The following is a 23207-nucleotide window of genomic DNA, read 5'->3' as shown; positions in this document are numbered from 1 at the left end:
TTCAGGCTAGTAGCGTAACAGACAGGCACAGGTACTCTCTCTCAGCCGCAACTGAGAAACACATTGCACTGGCAAAGGAAGGAAGGCTCTGGACCTTCCTAAATACTCAGTGCTGCGCTGTGACTGGCTGGAATGAGCACATGACCTACCAGGATTGGACAGCTGGAATCACATGGCCGCAGGCAAGATGGCGGCGCCCATGCCAATGGAACGGAAACACCGCCAGACCTCACCAGCCTAGTGACAATGTGCCCGCACAGAACCTCGCGCAGCCAATGCCCCTCGCCAAACACCAGCACTGCTGCCAGAGACCCCCCGCCATAACGACCTCACAGGTAATACCCGGTGACTACCATGCCGAGAAACCCTGGCCGTGACAGTCATAATTTCCACAGACATATTTATTTTATGCCATATAGAGTGAGGCAGGTTTATGGCTGACTCAGGAAGACAGACCTTCCTATAAGCTCTCTTGCCCAGCTTCAAAGGTTTATCACATTTCCGCACACCAGACCTCATGTTGGTTAGAGTAGAGTACACAGACTCTAGTTCAAAGGATTTTCACACACAAATGTACAAGGGAAAATTACATATTATTACTAATATAATTTTAAGTTAATCCCGTTCTGAAGTGAAATCAGCTTTTCCGTTGCAGAAATCTTATAGATTGTTTTCCTTTTTTATTTGAATATTGCTGCAAAATGGTTTAAAAGTAAAACAAAATGTCCCTTGGGCCTAAGTAGAGCTGGTAGCTCAATGGGCTGGTGCACAGATTCTACAGCTCAACAGTGTGGCAGTCACAGGTTCCTATGGCAGACATTTGTTTTTTTGTGTATCTTTATTTATGTAATATATTGAACACCTTACAACAGTAGTAGTCATGTTTCAATGGAATTGAATCTGAAACCTCAAAGATTTTTTTCTTTTTAGTTAATTGAATAATGCAGCATGTTCAAACTATGACAAATTCAAAACTATGAAAATGTTTAAGTTTTCAACTTTTTCTAAATAGATCATGTGGCTTCGGCACAGGCTCTACAAATTCCAAGGGTCGCAGTCACAGGTTCAATTTCTATGTCCTGTATATAATTAGAGGTGAAAAGTTTTGCCTTTCCGCCTCTTCCTGTTTCAGAAACGAGAACTTTATGCGCTCATCTATGCATTTCTTCTGGAACAGGTGGAAAGTAATTGGGGAAATCAGTCTGTACCCAAAAAAAGATGAACTTACATCGGTAATCAATGTAGATGTGTACTAATATCCCTAATAAAAGTGTTTGGGGTACTTAAGTAGTTTAAATAGCTGCTTATTAGCGTCTTCTCAAAAGTGGAGAAGAATGGCATAAAGCAGTATTTTTTGGTGAAAATAAGTAGTCCAGTCAAATTTGGGGTACTTGCAAATGGGTGCTAGCATATTTCTATGTCTCTAAAGTGAACTTTTAAAAAACTTGAAAAACCAACCTCACACATGCACCTACAATCCCAAAAACACTTGGCCCCACCTTACAGCACCCCAAGAAATCTATTTCGCTAGTTTTTAAAGTTGTCCCCTTACTTTTTACTTTTTCGCCCCAAAAATGACTTGTCTTTTTTGGGGTGTTCTGAGGTAATTTTTTTTGTTGATTTGTCCTTTGGGGGGCTGTTCCAAGGGTTCCGAGTCAATTACACACTTTTGCACCCAAAAATAAAGATTTTGCACTTTTTTTCACCTGCTATTCATAGGAGATACTTTTCCGCCTATTACAATGCATTGAGTTTCCGCTTAGGCGAAATCCTCCTGGAATTGAATATGGAGATGCTTTGAAAACAGGCGGAAAGTCTGAATCCACAGAAACTTATCTCCAAACGGCACTTTTCACCTCTAATTGAATACGGACCTATGACTGCTATATTTTTGCATATTTTTTTCCATCTATTCACTTTTGTAATGCATAATACATCTTATAACAGTTATAAGCACGTGATTCAATAAACATAATACTGAAACCTCATAGACTGTTTTCTTTTTAGTTCATTGAATATTGCTGCATAATGGGTCAAAACTAAGACAAAATGTCCCATTGGTCTAATTTGAGCAGGTGGCTCAATGGGTTAATGCACAGGTTCTAGAACTCAAGAGGGCAGCAGTCACATGTTGAATTCTTATGACAAACATGTATTTTGTTTTGTGTATCTTTACTTATGTAATGTATAGAACACCATACAAAAGTACTAGTCAAGTGTTTCAATGGAATTGATACTGAAACCTCATAGACTTTTTGATTTTTAGTTAATTGAATATTGCAGCATACTGCTTAAAAACTCTGACAAATTTCCAACTTTTTCAAAGTCAATCATATGGCTCAATGGGCTTGGACACAAGCTCTCCAACATCCGAGGGCAGCAGTCGCAGGTTCAAGTCCTATGACTGCTATCTTTTTTGCATATTTTTAGCTATTCACTTTTGTAATGCATAATACATCTTGACAGCTCAATCGTGTGGCTGTCATAGGTTCAATTCCAATGACAGACATGTATTTTGTTTTGTGTATCTTTATTTATGTAATGCATAGAACACCTCAGAAAAAAAATTCAAAATAAGTTATGTGGCTCAATGGGCTTGGGCACAGGTTCTCCTTCTTCCGTGCATAGCAGTCAGAGGTTCAAGTTCTTTGTCTGCTATGTTTTTGTCTATTTTTTCCATCTCTTTTCAATGAGTTAGTGCACAGGTTCTACAACTCAAGAGTGTGGTAGTCAAAGGTTCAATACCCATGACAGACATGTTTTCTGCATTTTGTTTTGTGTATCTTTATTTATATAATGCATAGAACACCTTACAAAATTAGTAGTCAAGAGATTCAATGGAATTGATACTGAAACCTCATAGATTTTATCCTTTTAAGTTAATTCAATATTGCAGCATAATGCTTCAAAACCATAAAAATAATCAACCTTTTTGAAATAGATCATGTGGCTCAATGTGCTTGGGCAAAGAATCTTCAGCTTCTAAGAGTGGCAATTACAGGTTCAAATCTTATGATGGCTATATTTTTTAATATATATTCACTTTTGTAATATATAATATACCTTACAACCAGTGGCGTAACTAGGGTATTTGGAGCCCAGGGCAAATTTGAAAAGGGAGCCCCCCCCCAACATCCCGAGATGTGCGGGAAAAAATGGGCGTGGTCACTTAAAAATGGGGCGTGTCAACATGACACACCCCTTTATTTTCACGCTGAACATTCCTATCCATATGCACCTTAACCCCAGTAGTACCCCTTATACAGTATCCCCAGTATGCAGTTGTGGTCCCTCTTATGCAGGACCATAGTAGTGCCCCTTATACAGTATCCCCAGTAGTGTTCCCCCTTATACAGCCCCCAATTAGTTCCCCTTACTCAGTACCCCCAGTAGTGGCCCCCCAAATGCAGTGCCCCACGTAGTGTTCCCCCTTATGCAGTGCCCCCAGTAGCAGTCCCCACAATGCAGTGCGCCCAGTAGCGGTATCCCCTTATGCAGTGCCCTTTATATGGTGCCCCCAGTAGTAGTCCCCCCCTTATGCAGTGCCCTTTATATAGTGCCCCCAGCAGTAGTCACCCCATGCAGTTTTCCCAGTAGTGGTCCCCTTATGCAGGCACCCTGTAGTGATCCCCCCTATCCAGTGCCCCTGTAGTGGCCCTTCCTATTATAGCCCCCAGTAGTGGTCCCCTGAGTGCAGTGCCTCTAGTAGTAGGCCCCTTTTATAATGCCCCCAGTGGTAGTTCCCCCCCAAGTAGTAGTCCCCAGTAGAGTAGCCCCCCCAGTAGAGGTCCTCCCAATGGCGCCCCCAGTAGTAGCCACCCCTCCCCCAGTAGAGGTCCCCCCAGTAGTAGCCACCCACTCCACTGTTGTGCAGATAGGTTAAAAAATAAATATATATATATATATAAAAATATACTTGCCTGAATCTCTGCTCCTGCTCCTGCTCGCGACGCCGCTCCTGCCCGGGCTGGCGCGCTCAGCATTATGGGACAGATGTCATGACGTCAGTCCCATTACCCACTGCAGGAGCCGGACGGAAGTCCGGCTCTTGCAGTGGGTGCTGCAGCAGTCAATGAGAGTCTATCTAACTCTCACTGGCTGCTGTTTAACACATGCATCGCCGCCAGCGCTGGCGGCGATGCGTGTGTTATGCACAGCCTGAGCCCGCCTCCTAGCGCTATTGGGCAAGCGCTCAGGGGGAGGGAACGGGCTCAAGTGTGAAGCACAGGACCGGCGCTGGAAGCCTAGCGCCGGTCCTGTGTAAATGTGTAGCGCTGACCGCACTCATTGCGGTCGGCGCTACACTGGCTAACTAGGGCGGGCGGGCCGGTACTGTGGTCCAACGGCGCCAGGGCCTAGTTACGCCACTGCTTACAACAGTAATAGTCATGTGATTCAATGCACATGAAACTGAAACCTCATAGATTGCTTCCTTTTTAGTTAATTGAATAATGCAGCATAATGGTTCAAAGCAAAGACAACATATCTCAATGAGCTAGTGCACAGAGTGTTGCAGTCACAGTTCAATTCTTATGACAGACATTTTTTTTGCATTTTGTTTTATGACTCTTTACGTATGCAACCACAGTACAACCTTACAACAGTAGTAGTCAAATGTTTCAATGGGATTGATACTAAAACCTCATAGATTTTTTAATTTTTAGTTTATTGAATCAGTTTAATGCTTCAAAACTATGACAAATTCTCAACATTTTCTAAATAGATCATGTGGCTCAATGGGCTTGGGTTGAGGTTCGAATCCTATGACTACTATGTTTTTTTGCATATTCTTTTCCATCTATTCACTTTTGTAATGAATAATATACCTAACAAAAGTAATAGTCACGTGATTCAATGCACGTGATACTGAAATCTCATAGATTGCTTCCTTTTTAGTTCATTGAATATTGCAGCATAATGGTTCAAAACTAAGACAAAATGTCTCTTTGGTCTAAGTAGAGCAGGCCCCTCAATGGGTTAGTGCACAGTTTCTACAACTTAAATGTGTGGCAGTCAGTGGCTCAATTCTTATGACACACATGTTTTTTGCATTTTGTTTTGGATATCTTTACTGATTCAATTAACATGATACTGAAAACTCATAGATTGTTTTCATTTTAGTTAATTGAATATTTCTGAATAATGGGTGAAAACTAAGACAGAATGTCTCAAAAGTCTAAGTAGAGCTGGTGGCTCAATGGGTTAGTGCACAGTTTCTTCAACTCAAGATTGTGGCAGTCACAGGTTCAATTCCTATGATAGATATGTGTCTTGTTTTGTGTATCTTTACTTATGTACTGTATACAAAACCTTACAACAGTAGTAGTGAAGTGTTTCAATGGAATTGATACTTAAATCTCATCGAATAATTATTCAAAACTATGACAAAATGTGTGCTTTCTCTAAGTAGATTGTTGGCTCTATGGGCTACTGCACAAGTTATACAGCTTCAAAGTGTATCAGTGACAGGTTCTATTCCTGTGACATATGTTTTTTGCATATATAAAAGTGTTTCAATTCCTCCTAGTTTCAGCTATACTGTACACTGATTCAACTGTACACAAGGGTTCTAATTCGGATGATCAAAAACAGACATCCCTGACACAGATGCCCCCTTTATACCATGAGACACCTGCACGTCTTTTATATGCCATCAGATTCCCCCACATCAGACATTATATGCCTTCATATAACATCAGACCCCTCCAGATGCCCATTATATACCATCAGACCTCCAGATGCCCCTTATATGCCATCAGATCCCTCTAGAACAGAAGTTCTCAACCTCTGTCCTGAGGACCCCATATAGTTCATGTTTTCCAGGTCACCTAGGAGGTGCACAGGTGTATTCATTACTCACTGGCAAGTTCCACTGGTGGAGCTAATTATTTCACTTGTACTTCTGTGAGACCTGGAAAACCTAGAAGACCTTTATATGCCATCTAGAAGACCTTTATATGCCATCAGATTTTCAAGCATGCCCCTCATATGCCTCAACATACCCCTCATATGCCATGAGACACCTCCACATGATGGCAACTTTTATGCCATCAGACCCCACCACATGAGTATTTTATACCATGAGACCCCTTAACATACCTCTTATATGCCATCAGACTCTTCCACATGCCTTTTCATGCTCTAAAACAGAGTGGGGAACCTATTTTCTGCCGAGGGCCATTTTGATATATATAACATTATTCACGGGCCTGGTACAAGCCACGCCCCTCCATATGATGGCACACAGGGGCGGGGCCACAATTGCCTGTGATTACAGCATTGCGGAAGCATCCTGATGATGCTCTGGGAGCTGTAAGGGCAGTGAGCTCACCCGATTTCCTGGCTGGTGCGACAGCCTGTGATCTGACATTTTTTGATCTGCAGATCACAGGCTGTCGCACCAGCCTGGAAATCGGGTGAGCTCACTGCATGTTGCAGAATTATAGCAACAATATATCAAACTGTTGCACTAACTTTAAAATTGCCACAGATACAGCTTATCTATACATAAGAGAAATATTTGTTTTTTACCTGGTAACAACCTAACCAGGAAAATTGATTACACCTATCAAATCTTGTTTTTTTCTGATACTAATTATATGTTTTGTATATGTATGTTTGTAATTTTATAGTAGGAACAAATATATGTTCCACATAGGTATCGAATACTATATATTTGTATGAGATTGTCTGATTAAATTATTTTTACATTTTATAATCAAGCCTGGTTCATAATACACATATTAAGTGTGATTAATTGAGCGTAGCCAATTTTGTTCCTATTAGCTATTCTAGGCACCCTGCTAGCCAAATGAGACTAGCAGAAACAAGCTCCGAACGGCCAGACCAAATGATTCCGGGGGCCTTATACGGTCCCCAGGCCTGAGGTTCCCCATCCCTGCTCTAAAAGCACAAAAGTATAATATGACAATCTAAATGATGTACTTTTTAAGCAGCAAAATATTTGCCTATTTAATGGGCATTATGCAGTACTGGGATACTACAACCATTATACTCATACCCAGATTACTCAAAATACCAAGATGATCTACAGCAACTGTGGTACCTTCCTTGCACAACGTCCAAATGGAGAGAACACCCAGTAACATAAGCAGTTTCAGTGCAGTAATAATATGTAAGCTAGCATTGGGATAACTTCTATTGTCGAGGAACATTTGCAATTTAAACTTATAACATACTGTACAAAATCATATACAGTCTATATTTAATCATAATTTCATACAGTATTCTAGGTATAGTGCACACGAGCTCAGACAACAATCCCTGGCATGCCGCACAAGAATGAGGAACAAAATGGCAGGAAGTCCTAGGCAGGTGGCAGGCGGGAGCAGCACATGAAATCATACTGTAAAGTTTATCTGTTTATCTCTCAGCTTTATCATCTCTGGTTATTATGTAGGTGAGGAATGTAAATAGAATTATTATTATTATTAAATTAGTATTATTACTTATAAGGTGGAGAAGGATTCCGTAGCACAATACAGGGGGATAAAATTGCCAACAAGAAATATAAGTCCATATAATAAATAAATTCTCATGGAAACATAATGTAAGCATTTAGGGATGTGGGTGGACACAATGGGGTGGGTAGAGACTACAGAGGAAGTGTGGTAGGCTAGAATGAATGAAATAGTTTTAATTGCATGATTGAAGGCTGGGATGCTTAATGAAAGGCTAGTGGAGCAAAGGAGGGTATTCCAGAGGTTAGGTGTAGCCTGGGAGAATCCTGAATGTGAGAGTGGGAAATGGTGAATATAGATAAGGTGAGGCATCAATCATTAGCAGAGTGAAGAGGGTGGGAGGGAGTACAGTATGTGAGGAAATGAGGCTGGAGATGTAGGGAGGAGCGGTGAAGTTGATATCTTTGTAGTTTAGTGAGAGGAGTTTGAATTTAATTCTGAATGGAGTGACTGGCAGAGAGGGGAAACAGAGCTATAGCAATAATATAAGAAAATGAGGCAGGATGGAGAGTTGAGGATAGACTAGAGAGGAGTGAGGCAGGAGTTAGGAAAGCTAGAAAGAATCGGATAACAGTAATCAATGACAGGAAATGATGAGGGCATGTGGTACCAAAGGACCTGATAAAATTGTCAAAAGACTTGTAGAAAAAGAAGAGAAGGGGGCCATGGACAGAACCATGCAGACCCCAACAGGAAGAGGAAGCAAAGGTAAGATGCAGGTGGGTGTAGATACAGAGAAGGAGTAGTTGGAAAAGTTCAGTAGGGGGTGAATCAGGAGAAAGCAGAGTGCAAACTCCAGTGAAGTGGAGAGTTTGGAGGGGAAGGGAGTGCTTAGAAGTGTGAAATGCTGCTGTGAGGTCAAGAAGTGTAAGAATAGAAAACTGTACTTTGGATTTAGCAGGGAAAAGGTTGGTGACCTCAGTTGGGCTTTTCAGTGTACTTAAGAGACCTAAAGGTGAACATGCGACAACACTCATTTTGCATTAGATCACCTCAAACATTGACGCTAGAATATTATTATGGCATTCATATTTAAGTGTATCCTACAATCAGGGGCGGATAGGCCATAAGATTTTTCCCGGGAATATTCCCGGTGGGCCGATGAGCTTGTGGGGCCGCCTGTTGGCCGAGTTCCTTTTTTTTTTTTTTCCACTTCCGACTCTTGGATTAAGTGATCATACCTGAATTTCACCCCATGTGCCCGATTGGCTCTTTCTATTATATGATCCATATACCTTTGTAGTTATGTGGTCTATGCATTTTATTGTTTTTTGCTTTCTTTTAATACATTTTTTATTGTAATTGGTGTGGTCACTTGATCTAACTAGTGCTCCACTACTTCTAGTTGTTCATCTACCTCTGCACCCTGTATCTTCTGCCCCTACACTCTGTTATTGCTACCACTGCACCTCTCACCACCGCACCCTGTAGCTACCACTCCTGGAACTGCCACCTCTGCACCTCCCACTACCGCAGAGTGTAACTGTTCCCCTGCAACTAAAACCCCCCATTCCCTCTAACTGCAAACCCCCTGCTCCCTGTAACTACCCTCCTTCAACTGCCTTCCCCCTGCTCTCTGTAACTGCCCCTCCTCTGTGTGTCCTGTGCTATCCTGTCTCTGGGAGGAATTGCAGATATCCCCTCTCTGCAGCCGCTGACATTTGAGGAAGCCCCCGCATACCCCCAGAGATATAGAGGGTGGGAGCTGACGGAGAGCTTTCAGTAACTCCTTCCTTCACTGCCTGGTCTGCCATGTTATTGTACTAGTACAATTGGGTCTTTATTCTATTAAATCACATAATAAAATACTTTATAGCATGATTAAAAATATCAAGCATTTTAACTTTTGCCAATCTACAGGGGTTTTATGGTCAGCTTTTATACTTTTCTATTGGCGGAGAGGAAAGGTACAAACTCTTCCTTATTTTTGGGCTTTAAGGTGCATTTTTGTTGTAATACAATAGCATGGCCCAAATATCCTTATGGATTATGCCTAAAGGAGCGTACACACTAGACGATATGTTCTCTGAGCGATATCGTCTAGTGTGTCCCTGGCAGGCTGTGCTCAATGTCGTTCATGACATTGAGCACACCCGCTGAACGATATCATTAACGATATCGTTCAGCGCCGGGCTCTCTCCCCCATTCCCCAACATGCAGCAACCTGACGACATCGTCAGGTTGGCCTGTTAACCCGATGAACGATGATGACGAACGACCCGTGGGAACGCGCGTCGTCGTTACCGTTCGTTTTTGTGTTAAAAATGGACGATAAAGTGGACGACTGAACGATAACTATATCGTTATTGTTCAGTTGTCCACTTTAATCGCCCAATGTGTATGCACCATACAGTATCAGCCAATCCGATATTTGCTCTTTCATTGTAACACCCACCCACAGAGTGATGTATAAAATGCAGATCATTTTCCTGTCAACCATCCTCTGTACTTTCCATACATGAAATGTCTGTCTAACTTTCGTATTTCATACAGTATTTCCAATTTACCACAGTTAGACTCCAATACCCACAACATGGACCATGACTCACACTACAAACTATCTGTGGTAAATAAGTGCAGCGATGCAATATTTTTATACACAAATATTTCTGTCAGGTTACAGTTCGGAACCGGAAGTGACGTTTCTTTTGTTGCCGGAAGTGGTATCGGTCTCTCTCTTTACCCACAGCATAGAGAGAAAGCGACAGAGAGATGGCAATGCAACCGGGAGCCGGCGGATCCGGCAGAGGAAGGCGAGTGTTCCGGGTTTAGCTTGAATTATAAATAGATGATTTGTTCGATTTTGTTCTATGAAGCCAGGTGCTAGCTCGCTATAATATGACAAAGCAAAATGACTGGGTCAGGTGGTTATAGTAATGAATGCATCGGTCTGTGTACTCGGGTGTGCCCCCATTCCCCCTCCTCTAAAATCTAGGTGATTGCGAGAAATGATTATTAATTGTTCTTGGGATGAGTTATCAATGACATAGCTCAGAGTGACGGTGCATGTGTATCACTTCCTATATAGTTACGATTTATGTATAAAGTCCAGACATTGTTTGATCCCGACGTTGATTATGTTTTTTTAACACCATTCAAATGTATAGAAAACTCTTTGGTTAAGTATGCTGGGGAAGCCATTCTTCTTAATAGTACGCATGTTGCCTATGATGGGAGAATGATTCTGTATTGGCCAATGATTTAGAGATCTGTATAGTATATAGTGCATTGGCACCTATCATTTTGTCATGCTATCATAGAAGCACAGCTCTGCATATGTAAATGTAGCGAACTTGTAGCAGAGTATTAGGAAGTCATCATGCTCTAACTTTTATGCTAGTTCTGCTTTTGTTTTCTCTTTCCTCCAGCACATTATGTCTGCGTTAGATTTTATCGATGTTCATCGTGTCTTATGCTGCCCATCCACTAGCAGACCATATAAACGACAGCACGATTACGACATTGTAATCGTGCTGTCGTTTCTATGTCTGTGATAAGCCTACACTGAGCGAGCAGTTGTTCAGTGCAGGCTCATCAATCATCTGGCAATATGATGAACCTGACGTTATCGTCAGGTTGACCATCATGTTTGCCCGATGCATCGCTATAGTCTTTTTCGACTATAACGTGCCCGATTTGCAAGCGATTGCACGACAGCTATGTCGTTATCATGCAATCGCCTGTCAAAATCGCCTAGTGGATGGGCAGCATTAATGTATAGGGGCATATTCAATTAGGTGCAAAAAGTCAGTTTCTGCGGAAAAGTATCGCCGGTGACGTCATTTCGCCAGGCGAAGACCTATCCCCGTATTCAATTCCAAAGACTTTTTGCCGATGCGGAAAGTCAATGCATTGGAATAGGCTAGTAAGATTCGCCTATGAAAGCTGTCGGAAAAAAAAGTGCAGAATTGGGGTTTTGTGGTGCAAACTTGCGGGAACCACCCTGCAGCCTTGGGACAGCTCCCCAAAGGTAAACTGTGTCAAAAACTGTTTAAAAAATACTTAAGAACACCCCAAAAAATTTATTTGAAAAAGGGGGCAAAAAAGTTGGGGGACAAACTTAAAAACTAGGGAAATAGATTCCAAGGGGGTCCCCAAGTATGCCCCCGGTGTTTTTAAAATTGCAGATGCTTGCAGAAGGTGGATTTTTTATGTTTTTTTTAACACTTCACTTTAGTAACTTTAAAATATGCTAGCACCCACTTTCGTGCACCCCAAATTTGCTGGGACTACTTATTTTTTTTAAAAAAAACTGCTAAATGCTATTCTTCACTACTTTTGCAATGACGCTAATTAGCAGCTATTGAGATCATTTAAGTACCACAAATACCTTCAGCAGACCTATTCGGGGGTATCTAGGGTGATCCCCCATGTTAGTGCATCTTTTGGGGGGGTGTCAGGCTGATTTCCCCAAACCTGACAGGACGTTTCGCCAGGTCCGAATTCGCCGTGTCCCATTTTCGTCGATTTCTAATTGAATACGGGGATAAGCGGGGACGAGCGTGTTACTTTTCTGCATGGAAAACCAGCACTGTCGGCAAAGTCCGCCATGCGAAAAGTGCAGGACTTTTCGCACCTAATTGAATATGCCCCATAGTGTATTTCTATTGCTTGCACACTTACGGGCACATTAAAAATTTCCATAATACCTATAATGCCTTTAGTTTGCCAATAAAATAAATTCTACATAAAATTCTTCACACCTTTAAGGAAAATCTATTGTGTTAAGAATGTAATAAAAAAAAAAAAATTTTGGTTAGCTGTAACCTGAAACAGAATCGGTATGTAATGCTACCAGACATATTGCTGGCGGACTAAATACCGATGCTGGAAGCCTGAACCATCAGGATCACGACTGGGGCTGGTAAGTACCCCAACCCTCCCTTAGTGGTGCCTAACCCTAACCTCCCCCTGGTGGTACCTAACCTCCCCCCCCTCCCCCCGGTGATGCTTAACCCTAACCCCCCCTTCCCGCACCCTAAACCTAACCCTTTAGTGGGGGTGCCTAAACCTAACTCTCCCCCCCCCCCCCCCCTTACCCTTGTCTAACCCTATCCCTCCCCAGGGGGTGCCTAACCCTAAGTCTCCCCCAAGGGTTGCTTAAAGCTAACCCCCCACCCCTTTCCCATGGCTTACAGCTAACGTTTGTTCGGAATGCTGGGCGTTGGGATTTCGGCGTCTGGCTAAAGATAACCTTCGGTATTTAGACACCTATCTTTACTACAGAGTCTGGCTTCCAGCATCGGGATCCGATGTCCAGCACTCCGGACACCGGTAAATTAATGGTATCCCCCTGAAACAGAATTTTTGTGTTTGTCACAATATTCACATACATAGGCAAAATGAGCAGGAAAATAATACCACTTTCACACAGAATTTTCCCAAATAGCTTGCTTTTGTCCGGCATTTGAGTGCCGGGTCTTTATGCCAGTCCCAGTCTGAACCCCCTTTCACATAGTAAAGCAAATTACCAGATCATACATTTCTACATCTACATGGGTAATTTTTTTTTTTTCTGTGTGAAAGGGTCAACCCGGGTCGAAATTGCCGGATTTCCGGGAAATACTTTTTTTTTTTTAAATCGAGGACTGTTTATGCCACTTGTCAAGACTGTTATGTTTTCGATAATACTAATTTTGCAGAGGAACTATATAAAATGTTTTTTTTTTTTTTTATACTTACATAGTGCACTAGGCTTTGAGGCTTTGTTCTGTTTAAAAATTGTCAGGTTTACTTTAAGATGTTGCTTTTTCTTCTTTCCCCCACAGTGTGTCAAGTTGTTTCATGTGCATTAGCTTTTCAATACCTTTGAGATCCATTAACATAACTTGTTATATTGCCAGTGTCAAATGTAGACGTCAAAAAGATGTACAATTTCAGCAGTTTCATCATAATTATATATTTAACAGTTCTCTTTTGCAATGTGGTTGGGAACGTGTTAAGGTTTGGCAAGTATTTTTGGCTCCATGGTGTTGTCCTAATTTTTAAAGCACTGTAATATATTTAATTAATGACTTACTTGCATCTGTTACTTTTTTTTTTTTTGTGTACAATGCTCTATTTAGAATATTATTCCTACATGCTACACACAATTTTCATCATTAACATCTTAAAGAAATAATACGAACAAAATAAAAGTGGTTGTATGTTTTTGTGTAACCACGTGTGTACAAGTTTGGTTATGAGGGTTACACAGCTACTGGAATGTGGTGTTTTTTCACTCACACACAATCGTGACAGATGATACTCTTGCAACATTCTCAATTACAAGGTTGGTATAAATAAATTAAATGTAAGTTTTACATTTCAGTTGAACCTACTGACAAGTTTGCCAGGGGTTCATTATTTTAAGTCAACATTCACTGTGTCAACATCAGAATGTTCACATGGTCAGAATGTCGGCATTTAACTTGTCAACATTCACAATATCAACCTGTTCAATATGTTGACATTATGAGTCACACTCATACTTTAGCGCACAGGTTCTTAGGACCCCAAACAGTGCATGTTTTCACAGAATCACAAAGCTCCATCTGTGGATCTTTTAAAATGTGTCAGTGAGTAATGACTGCACCTGTGAACCTGCTGGGTGACCTGGGAAATGTGACCTGTGTGGGGTCCTGAGGACCGAGTTTGAGAACCACTGCTTTAGCAGAACCCTAATTTCAGCCTAACCCTAAATTCATGTCATAATGTCAACATTTTGAACTTGTCGACATAATGGTGTCAAAATTTTAAATGTCGACATTATGAATGACATGCTAACTACATCCCATTTGCCAGGCCATGCATTTACTATACTTTTGCTGTTATTGTTGACTTTATTTAAACTTAAATTATTATTATTTTTATTCTCAGGTTTGTATTTCCTTTAGCAGCCGGTATTGGATCATCCCAAGGTATGTTTGATTATATTACTTCTCAACACTATCTTTTTAAAAAACTGCTGAATTAAAAAAAAAGAGTAAATATATGAAAGAGCAGACTTAGCAATGGTCACACGCCCTTCCCTGTGCATCAGACCTTTCATCACAGCCGTAAGAACACTCACTACAGATTTCTACGGTATACAATCGGAAAGCCGGCTGCCGGAATCCCGACAGCTGGCTTCCCCACTGCTTTATCCCGGCGTGGGCTAAATGACCGGCGTATATATCTAGACGCCTGTCATTTCCCCGTCGCAGGGCGCCGCGAGCAGACAGCTGCGGGGGGGAAGGTTAGGTTTAGGGCACCTGGGGGGGACTTAGGGCTAGGCATTTCCCCGGGAGGGTTAGAGATAGGCTAGGGGGAGGGAGGGATAGGGATAGGCACCCCCAGGGGGAGGTTAGGATTAGGCACCCCCTCAGGGGACTTAGGTTTAGGAAGGGGGGTTAGGGTTAGGCACTTAGAGGGGGGATTAGGGTTAGGCACAGGGTGGGAGGTTAGGGTTAGGCACCCCTAAGGAGGGTTAGGGGGGTTAGGTTAGATTAGTTGATACTTACCTTACCACGATTGGGATTTCCAGCGCTGTCGGGCTTCCGCTGCCAGGCCCTGCTGTTTTTTCGGGTTGCCACTGCCGCGATTCGAACTCCTGGCCATGCGGTAGCCGGGATATCATACCGATTCCATTTCTACCTACCTACCTTCTTTTGGGATAAAAATATATACCTAGTCTGCCAGCTACTTTCAATTCCTGTCTTCAACTCTTCATCCATGCTGCACCTATACTCTGTAGTTAAGGTCTTTTATGACATGGTCGTCACTTAACTGACATCTATATCCAATCACCCTCACACACTTCTACACACATTTACACCAGACATCAATGTGTTGTCCAAGGACTAGAATGTAATTTGTGCAAAGAGCTGTAAAGTGCAATGGAGAACTGTGCAATGTGCTGCAGTTTCCACAATATTTTTTTTAAGTTAAAATGTAGACTTCTTCGAAGGATAACATCCAATAAAGAAATACATTAGTTTCCTTTGTATTTTTATAAATTTCAAGGCAATAGGGTAGGCAAAGAGGAAGGGTCAAAAAAAAAACAGAGAGGGGGAGGGAGACAGGTACATAGCAGACCTAGAGTAGTAGAGAGAGCAAAAGACCAAGAGCTGAAGAAACATGCAAAGGCGGGTAAAGCTTACAAAAGCAGGAAGAGTTGAATCCATCATGGAGCACCCAGAGCCGACTGCGGCCAGGACCTGAAAGCAGTCACTGTAGTCAAATGGTGAGAACGGAATTGGCCCTCTGTGGAACCAGGGAGCCCTAATGAGATCAAACTTGTGAGGTATGTCATGTAAATAGTGGGTAATACTTTCCATGCTTGCGATGTGCCAGACATAATTTTTGAGGGCAGAAATTGCAGGAGGGACAGGGTTTTTCCAATTCCGAGCTATCAGGGACTTATTCCGCTGCAACGATATGGGAAAACAATTTGAGTGTGAGCTAACAGCTGGGAAGGGTGCGAGTGAGGAGGAAAGACCAGGGTTCCAAGGTTAATTGGTCTGCAGATAGGGAGTTAAGAATAGAAAGAACCCTAGTCCAGAATGGGGTAATATAAGGTCAAGTCCACCAGATATGAAAGAGAGTGCCTCTTTGGACACTAGGCAACATTTTGGAAAGTCTGTCCAGTGTGTAATACCACCAATAATAAATCTTATATACAGGTTTCTTGATTTGCGTGAAAAAGGAGCTTGTGGCGGTTCCCTCTCTCAACTCTTCCCAGCAGGACTCATCTGGAGGAGGGCCCAAATCCCTTTCCCAGTTCCGTTCGTGTCAACCCTGAGAGTCACTGGTAGTGTCAATCAGTCCTCTCCTTCTATAACCTGCCACTATGAATCCATTTTTTTTTTATAACTATCTGAAAAATAACATATTGATTGTGTATTAAGTGGTCAATACACAACTTTGAGGATATATATTACCTGCCGCTATACTATAGATACAGCCGTCATTCAGCAAATCTGGATAATAGAACCTTGGACTCTATACCAGTGTAAATGTATCCAAATAAAGATACATATTGCTATAATTATACTTATATATTTTGGATAATTTTGTATCTGTGTTCTACTCTGTGTAGGATGTGTACTGTAGATAACGGAAATAATATTGAAAGACACTACACTAATCCTTATCAGAATATCAGAGATGAATACACTAAGAAACAAAAATACTACATATTATATAAATCCATCAATAAGGAAAATAAAACGAAGGCATAAATGCTTTGAGGGATACAGGAAATATAATTGAGGCTATATAGCATTTTATTGTTTATTATAGAACAGGAAATGTGCAGCAGCCACAGATTTTATTAGATATTTTAATACACATAATCTGTTTCTGTATCATATTCTGTTTCGCCATCTCTTGCTATATTGAACATATAATTTTAAAGCATAACAATAAAAGTTATTTATTTTATTTAGTCAATTACTTTCTTTACTCTTGTGTTGGTGTTTACATTCATAATCTTTGCTAGCACAAGGTTCGATTATCTCATCATCTAACTTAACATGATCAATGAATGAATGATTGCTTGTCCTTTCCAATAAATCATTTTTGAACTATGTACAAGATGTAAAGGTGCAAACAAATTGTTTAAAATCTACTAATACTATATTGTTTACATAGTTTTGTAATTTCATATGTGTTTGTTGTTGTTACAGGAATGATACCAATGCAACAGCAAACTGCCCGGTTTCCTATGGTACCAGTAATGCAACAAAATGTACAAAACATGATGGCCGTTGGTTACAATCCTCAGATGTCACAAGCAGCTATGGCCATGCAGGTAATGTTTTATTTTACATTTGAAAATAAATCAATTTTCTAAGCAATATAATTGTGGTAAAATTCAAGGCAAACTATTCAGAAATTTGTAATGAGCAATCGGTTATCACAATGTATGAATGGTTTCATGAAGAACTAGACAGTCATGCCAAACACTTTTTTGTTAACTTGGAACAGAAAGCAGATAGATCCAGGGGCTGATTCATTTAGCCACAGGTTCCATAAGTGCTTGTTACCACAGCTGTGACTTTTTCCTATTCAGTGGTAGACTCCGTGCAGAACCTCTAGAACACCTCTCCCAACGAATAATCATGCAGGCATTTACATAGGTAATTTTTGGCCAAACTATACTAATTTGTCTAGTGATTTTCTGTGAAAAGCTCTAAAATGGGTTTAATCATGTGGGATATGTATTTTGGGGTGTTGCATAGATGGGAAATGAGTTTTTCAACTTGCAGATAGGAGTTACAAGTGTTTTTTTTCCCAATATTTTTGAAACTTGCTTAAGAACAATTAAAAATTACATTATAAATTTGAATGTACCTCAAAATATTATAGAGGCGTTAATTTGGTGCAAAACACTTGTTTTCTATAGTTTTTCCACTGTTAATAAAAAAAAAAGGTAAAAAAAATCAGCCGTTTGACACCTTTTATAAACTTTAAATATTTTGCTTAATATGGCCACTAATGGTCTTCTATACTGTTAGCCAGTGTTGCATGTTCTATGTGATTGCTCACTTGTACAGCATTTTTATTAATGGAGGGGTTGCTAAGTGTTCTACTAAAGCTGGGTACACACTATACGATGTGTACCCAGCGATGGCCTTACACACTACACGATCCTGTGTACGACCGCGTGATATATCATTCCATGCTGCATTTAGCAGCATGGAGTCAATCATTGCATCGTCCCATCTGCTGTGCAGCACAGCAGATGGGACAATGTGATGAACGACTGCCATGCACACGCGATCAGACTTATACACTATGCGATCCGCACAATATTTTGTTCAAGACTGCGTTGGAGCAATATGTTGAAAGACAGATCGCATAGAGTGTATCCAGCATAAAACTCTCACTATACAGGAATGAATAGGTGTATGCCTGTGTTTTGTACAAGTTTGTCTTTACTGTCTGTTTAATAACCTAACTGGTGACGTCGCATCACCGGAGCCAGAAGGATTTCCTCTGACAAGGTTGCATCACATGTGACATGTAGCCCCATGTGTCCCCCAGCTTTTGAGAGGTGCAGAACGGATCTTCTCTGACGCCCCGGACCCCCCGCCACCGATGCTGTGGTCTGTGACCAACGCTATCACTGCCGGAATCGTACCCCAGAATGCTTTGTGAACGGCACTCTGGGGCGCAATCCGCCTAACGTAAGTGCTAGAAGGGAGACATAGTTCACCTCCAAGCACAAATATGCTGATTTCTGACTGTGCAGAGATCATTTGTAACGGGGAACTGATGCTCAGTCTCCCCTGCCCCACACTCTGCCGCGCTCTGCAATTATGTGAGTGGGCGGGGCTAGGCCACGGGGGAGGTCATTTTTTGGCACTGGGGAGGGGGGCAGGGGTGGGTTATGCTGCCACATAAAAATTAGTTTTTTTTGCTGGGAGGGGGATAAATATATATAAAATAAAACTTAACATATTGTCACAACTCACCACAGAGACCCCCAGAATCAGACCTCGGCACTTACCTCTCAGAGCACTGCGGCGCGGTGGTCTGCTGCCCCGCTGGCTTGTTCCTGCAGGCGATCTCTCTCCCTGTCTCCTGACGGCGCCTGCATCTTCTCCTCAGTCTCCGGCCCGGCGTCTCACACGTGGGTCCACCGCAGGTCTCCGGTCCATGGGCGCGGCCATCTTGGATTGCCCGTGTGACGCGGTTTCCACCAATGGACTTGCTCCTCCTTCTCCTCCAGCCAGTAAGCATCCAGCACTTCGTATAAAAGGAACCTCACTTCTCTCACTAGTTGCCAGTGCAACAAGTTCCTTAGTCTAACTAAATGAGCCTCACCACTGCGCTCCGTAGGTGTTGTCACCGCTCCAAGTAGCTTCCACGCTACCACCATCTCCATATGGCTACCCAGCCGCTCCAAGTAGCTTCCACGCTACCACCATCTCCATACGGCTACCCAGCCTCTCCAAGTAGCTTCCACGCTACCACCATCTCCATACGGCTTCCAAGCCGCTCCAAGTAGCGTCCGAGCTACCACCGTCACCTTACGGCTCCTTAGCTGCACCTAGCAGTCCGTGCTTCCACCATCCATTACACGGCTTTCTAGCCGCATCAAGCAACTTCTGTGTTATATCAATCCTCTAACAGTCTTCTGCATCCTCTCATGCGGAGGAACTTCATCAAACCAAGTCTCCTCCAGCGAGCATCTGAGCTGAGTAATACAGGTCCAAGGCCCAGCCCGGGAACACAGTCCCAAAATCCCACGCCTGTGACACATATATAGTGACACATGGGGAGGTTGGGGGCTAAACTGGGGGTCCATTGACACTGGGGGTGAAGGTGGGGGCTCTACCACGGGGATCTATTAACACAACGGAGGGGTTGATAATGCTGGGGATCTTTTGCCATTGGGGGGGCTATTTCTATTTGGGTGTTGGAAGTGATATAATAATGGGGTTTTGTGGACACGGGTTCAAAAAGCCCCCTAGGTATATATTTTATTAAATAAAATATTTAAATTATATTTTTAAAAACTGAGCAGTTCAATCTCTGCTCTGTTCAGACCCCTAAAGCCGTGAGGGCCAAATTTCTTCTCGCAGCCTTCTGAGGTTCAAGAATGAATGTGTGCAAAGTCCGTTTTTTTGGTTTGGGTGCCCCACCACTTCTTTAGGAAGGATTAGCTGCTTTGCGCGGCTAAACCCGGAGCTTTCAGCTGCGTTAAGTGCTAATGGCCACCCGAACAGAGAAACGATTGAATTACTCCATTGGGCGCCTATTTGTATTGACGCCAAGCAGGGGGCGTCTAAAACATTTGAATCGCAGCCAGTGACCTTAATAAAATAAAATAAGGACAAATATAGTTTAGTATGTCAGTTAGGTGAGTACAACTTCTATAGATCTAAATCGTCCTACCCAAAACTGATGAAATTCATGCTTCTCAGATGAATCTTTCAGAGTTCAAAAATCTCCCTCTAGGAATCTCAGATGTCTTCCAAAAAGTCACTATGGAAAAAAGAAATAAAAATGTCACAGGGTAATATTGTAAATATTTATAATTTTAATGCCACCTAAGAAAACAATATAAAATCCCTTACTTTAAAATGTTACAACATATTGCTTGTCTGCGTGTTCACCAAACAAGAACAGTCTCTGGGCCTAATTCAGACCCGTTCGCAAGCGCTGAGCGCTTGTAAGCGCGTCGATGTTAGCCGAGGCGGCTCCGTCGTGCGCATGCGCAAGACCCGGATAGCGACGGGCAAGCCGCCGCTATGGGTCTCGCTACAAAGGGGGCGTGCTGTCGATGGTGAGTGACAGCACGCCCCCTTTGGTGCGTGTGCTGGGGGCGTAGCTGCCCAGACGGAGGCGTTCCCATGGGAACGCCTACCGTCTGGGGCCAGCCCCACTGACATCACAAGTGATGTCAGTGGGAGTGCTCTCGGCTCTGATAGAGCTGAAAGCACTCCAGGGCTTGCGGCAACGAGACCCTACCACAAGGGTCTCGTCACAAGCCCGATGGTCGCGATGGTCTTGACCATCGCGACCATCTTCCTGGCCTCTCGCTATAGCTGTGGGTGGTCACCCACAGCTATACGAGCGGCCATGAGGCCGCTCTAAAATTAAGAAGGACGGCCCTGATTCAGAGCGAGCGCTCTGTCGGAGCGTCCGGCTCTGAATCAGGGCCTCTGTCCAAAGATATGGTTCAGGGTGCTGAGTAGAGAACTGGGGGTAAATTTATAAGGTGAAAGTTTTTAGAAGTGGATATGTTGCCCATAGCAACCAATCAGATTCTAGCTATTATAATCTAGAAGGTGCTAGTTAAATGTTAATTAGAATCTGATTGGTTGCTATGGGCAACATCTCCACTTCTAAAAACTCTAACTTTAGTAAATTTACCCCCTGGATTACTAAAGTATAGAAAACCTACTCCTATGACAGATAGGTATTGAATTTAAAAATGTGTTTAATTGCTTAGAGCACAGGTTCTCAAACTCAGTCCTCAGGACCCCACACAGTGCATGTTTTCCAGGTCTCTTCACAGAATCAAAAGTGAAATAATGAAACCACCTGTAGATCTTTAAAAATGTGTCAGTGAGTAATGACTGCACCTGTGCACCTGCTGGATGACCTGGAAAACGTGACTTGTGTGGGGTCCTGAGGACCGAGTTTGAGAACCACTGGCTTAGAGGTTAGTAAAAGGCAGTACCTGGACGTGATACCCCCATTATGTGTCCAAGAATTTAGTTTGGAGACAAGCCAGGGTGGCAAAATGGGTAATCCTACATCATAAATTGTATGAGAGAGCAGCACAATAGCACATTGGTAAGCATTGCTTCCTCACAAAACTGGGCTTATGAATTCAATTCCTGATCTGGACTGATATGGAGTCTGCATGCTCTACACATGTGTGAATGGGTTTTGTCACAAATCGGGGACTTAGTGCCTGTTAGCCAATCCAGTGGTGTCTCCTGAGGGCCGTCCAGCTTCTTACAGGCTGATAGGGATGTCTGTTCCACTCCACAGAAGGTCGGCGTCCTCTTTATCTCAGCTCCCGTATTTGCAGTACATGGGCCTTGCCATCTTGGTGTTGCTCGCCTGACTGCCTGAAACCAACTAGATACCAGCTACCTGGATTTGCACTATGTCCAGTGCCAGAACAACTTATCCTTATAGAGACCTTCACCCTCGCTCAGTTTGCTTGTAGATGTGCTCCAGTTTCCGTCTCCAGCTGTTCTATAGTCTGCAAAGAGATTCGGAGATGGACGGTATTGCACAGTCGCAAGGAAGCGACTGTGCAATACTGTTCAACTCAAATGCAAATGCAGCAGCAGGTGTCTGTATGAAACAGAGGAATGGGATTGTATAGCCGCCGGTTCAAATCCCGACAGTGGCTGTCCAAAGGGAGGAAATCCTGGCAGCGGAGGTAAGTATAGCTAACCCTCTCCTCACTCCCCCCCCCCCCCCCCCCACCCCCCAACCCTAACCTCCTACCCTCGTGCTAACCATTAGCTCCCCCTGTTAGTGCCTAAACCTAACCCCCCCCTCCCCGCGCCCTAAACCTAACCCTCCTGGGGGGCTGGCTGACTCTAACCTCCCCCAAAGGGTGCCCAACCCCCCCTTCCCCTAGCTTGACCCTCCCTGGGGGGTTCCTAACCCTAACACCCCCCCATCCCCCCCCACCGCAGCTAAGAGGGCGGGCGCCCGTGCTTGCCTCGTTCTGGCCCCCGTCATTCTGTATTCAAGCGTCGGCATTATGACTTGCAACGCTGCCTCAGATCACCATCAAACAATGGTTGTGATGGTTACTCCTTTGGCCAGGCTGCATAAGCTGAGACTTACTCAGCCTGTCCGGTTCCTGGCAGCTTGCGAGCCCAGGAAATCTGCATCAGGAAATCTGGCCTGGAACACCACTGCTCCGCCCCCAAACACCGCAGCCTGCCAATCAGGCTGCAGCATGGAGACAATGCCAGCGAACTTGCAGATGGATGGCTGCGCATGCGCAGTCCTCCCACCACTGGAGATGTACACTAACCTTCGGGTTAGCATACATCTCTGAATCAGGCCCTTAGTTATCGGCTCTCAGCTGTGTACTACAGTTAGGTTCATATATATTTGGAAACTGACACAATTGTTAGCTGCTTACCAAAACACATTCAAATTACAGTTATATAATGAATGTGTTTTTTTTTTTTTTTTCATCAGTAGTTTTTATTTAAAGATTTTTTCCATGAACAAAATGGATAGTGAAAATAAAAATTACAGAAAAAAGAAAACATA

The 23207-nt window shown here is 42.9% G+C and overlaps 1 protein-coding gene across 3 annotated transcripts in view; it reads left to right on the top strand.

Moving 5' to 3' along the window:
• The first annotated feature begins 10181 nt into the window (after positions 1 to 10181).
• Positions 10182 to 23207, top strand: part of SYNRG (synergin gamma) — a 125679-nt gene continuing 112653 nt past the window's right edge. For all 3 annotated transcript variants that reach the window (XR_015872459.1, XM_088455968.1, XM_088455967.1), the window contains exons 1-3: positions 10182 to 10234; positions 14340 to 14380; positions 17129 to 17253. Coding sequence is in view for 2 of the 3 variants with exons in the window: in XM_088455968.1 (XP_088312094.1) it covers positions 10194 to 10234; positions 14340 to 14380; positions 17129 to 17253 (207 nt within the window). In the remaining variant the exon portion in view is untranslated. The remainder of the gene's footprint in view (positions 10235 to 14339; positions 14381 to 17128; positions 17254 to 23207) is intronic.

This window comes from Taudactylus pleione, unplaced genomic scaffold (genome assembly GCF_031769625.1).
Source record: "Taudactylus pleione unplaced genomic scaffold, aTauple2 ptg000682l, whole genome shotgun sequence".
Classification (NCBI taxonomy): Eukaryota; Metazoa; Chordata; class Amphibia; order Anura; family Myobatrachidae; genus Taudactylus; species Taudactylus pleione.
This window is presented reverse-complemented; position numbering and strand designations above follow the sequence as displayed.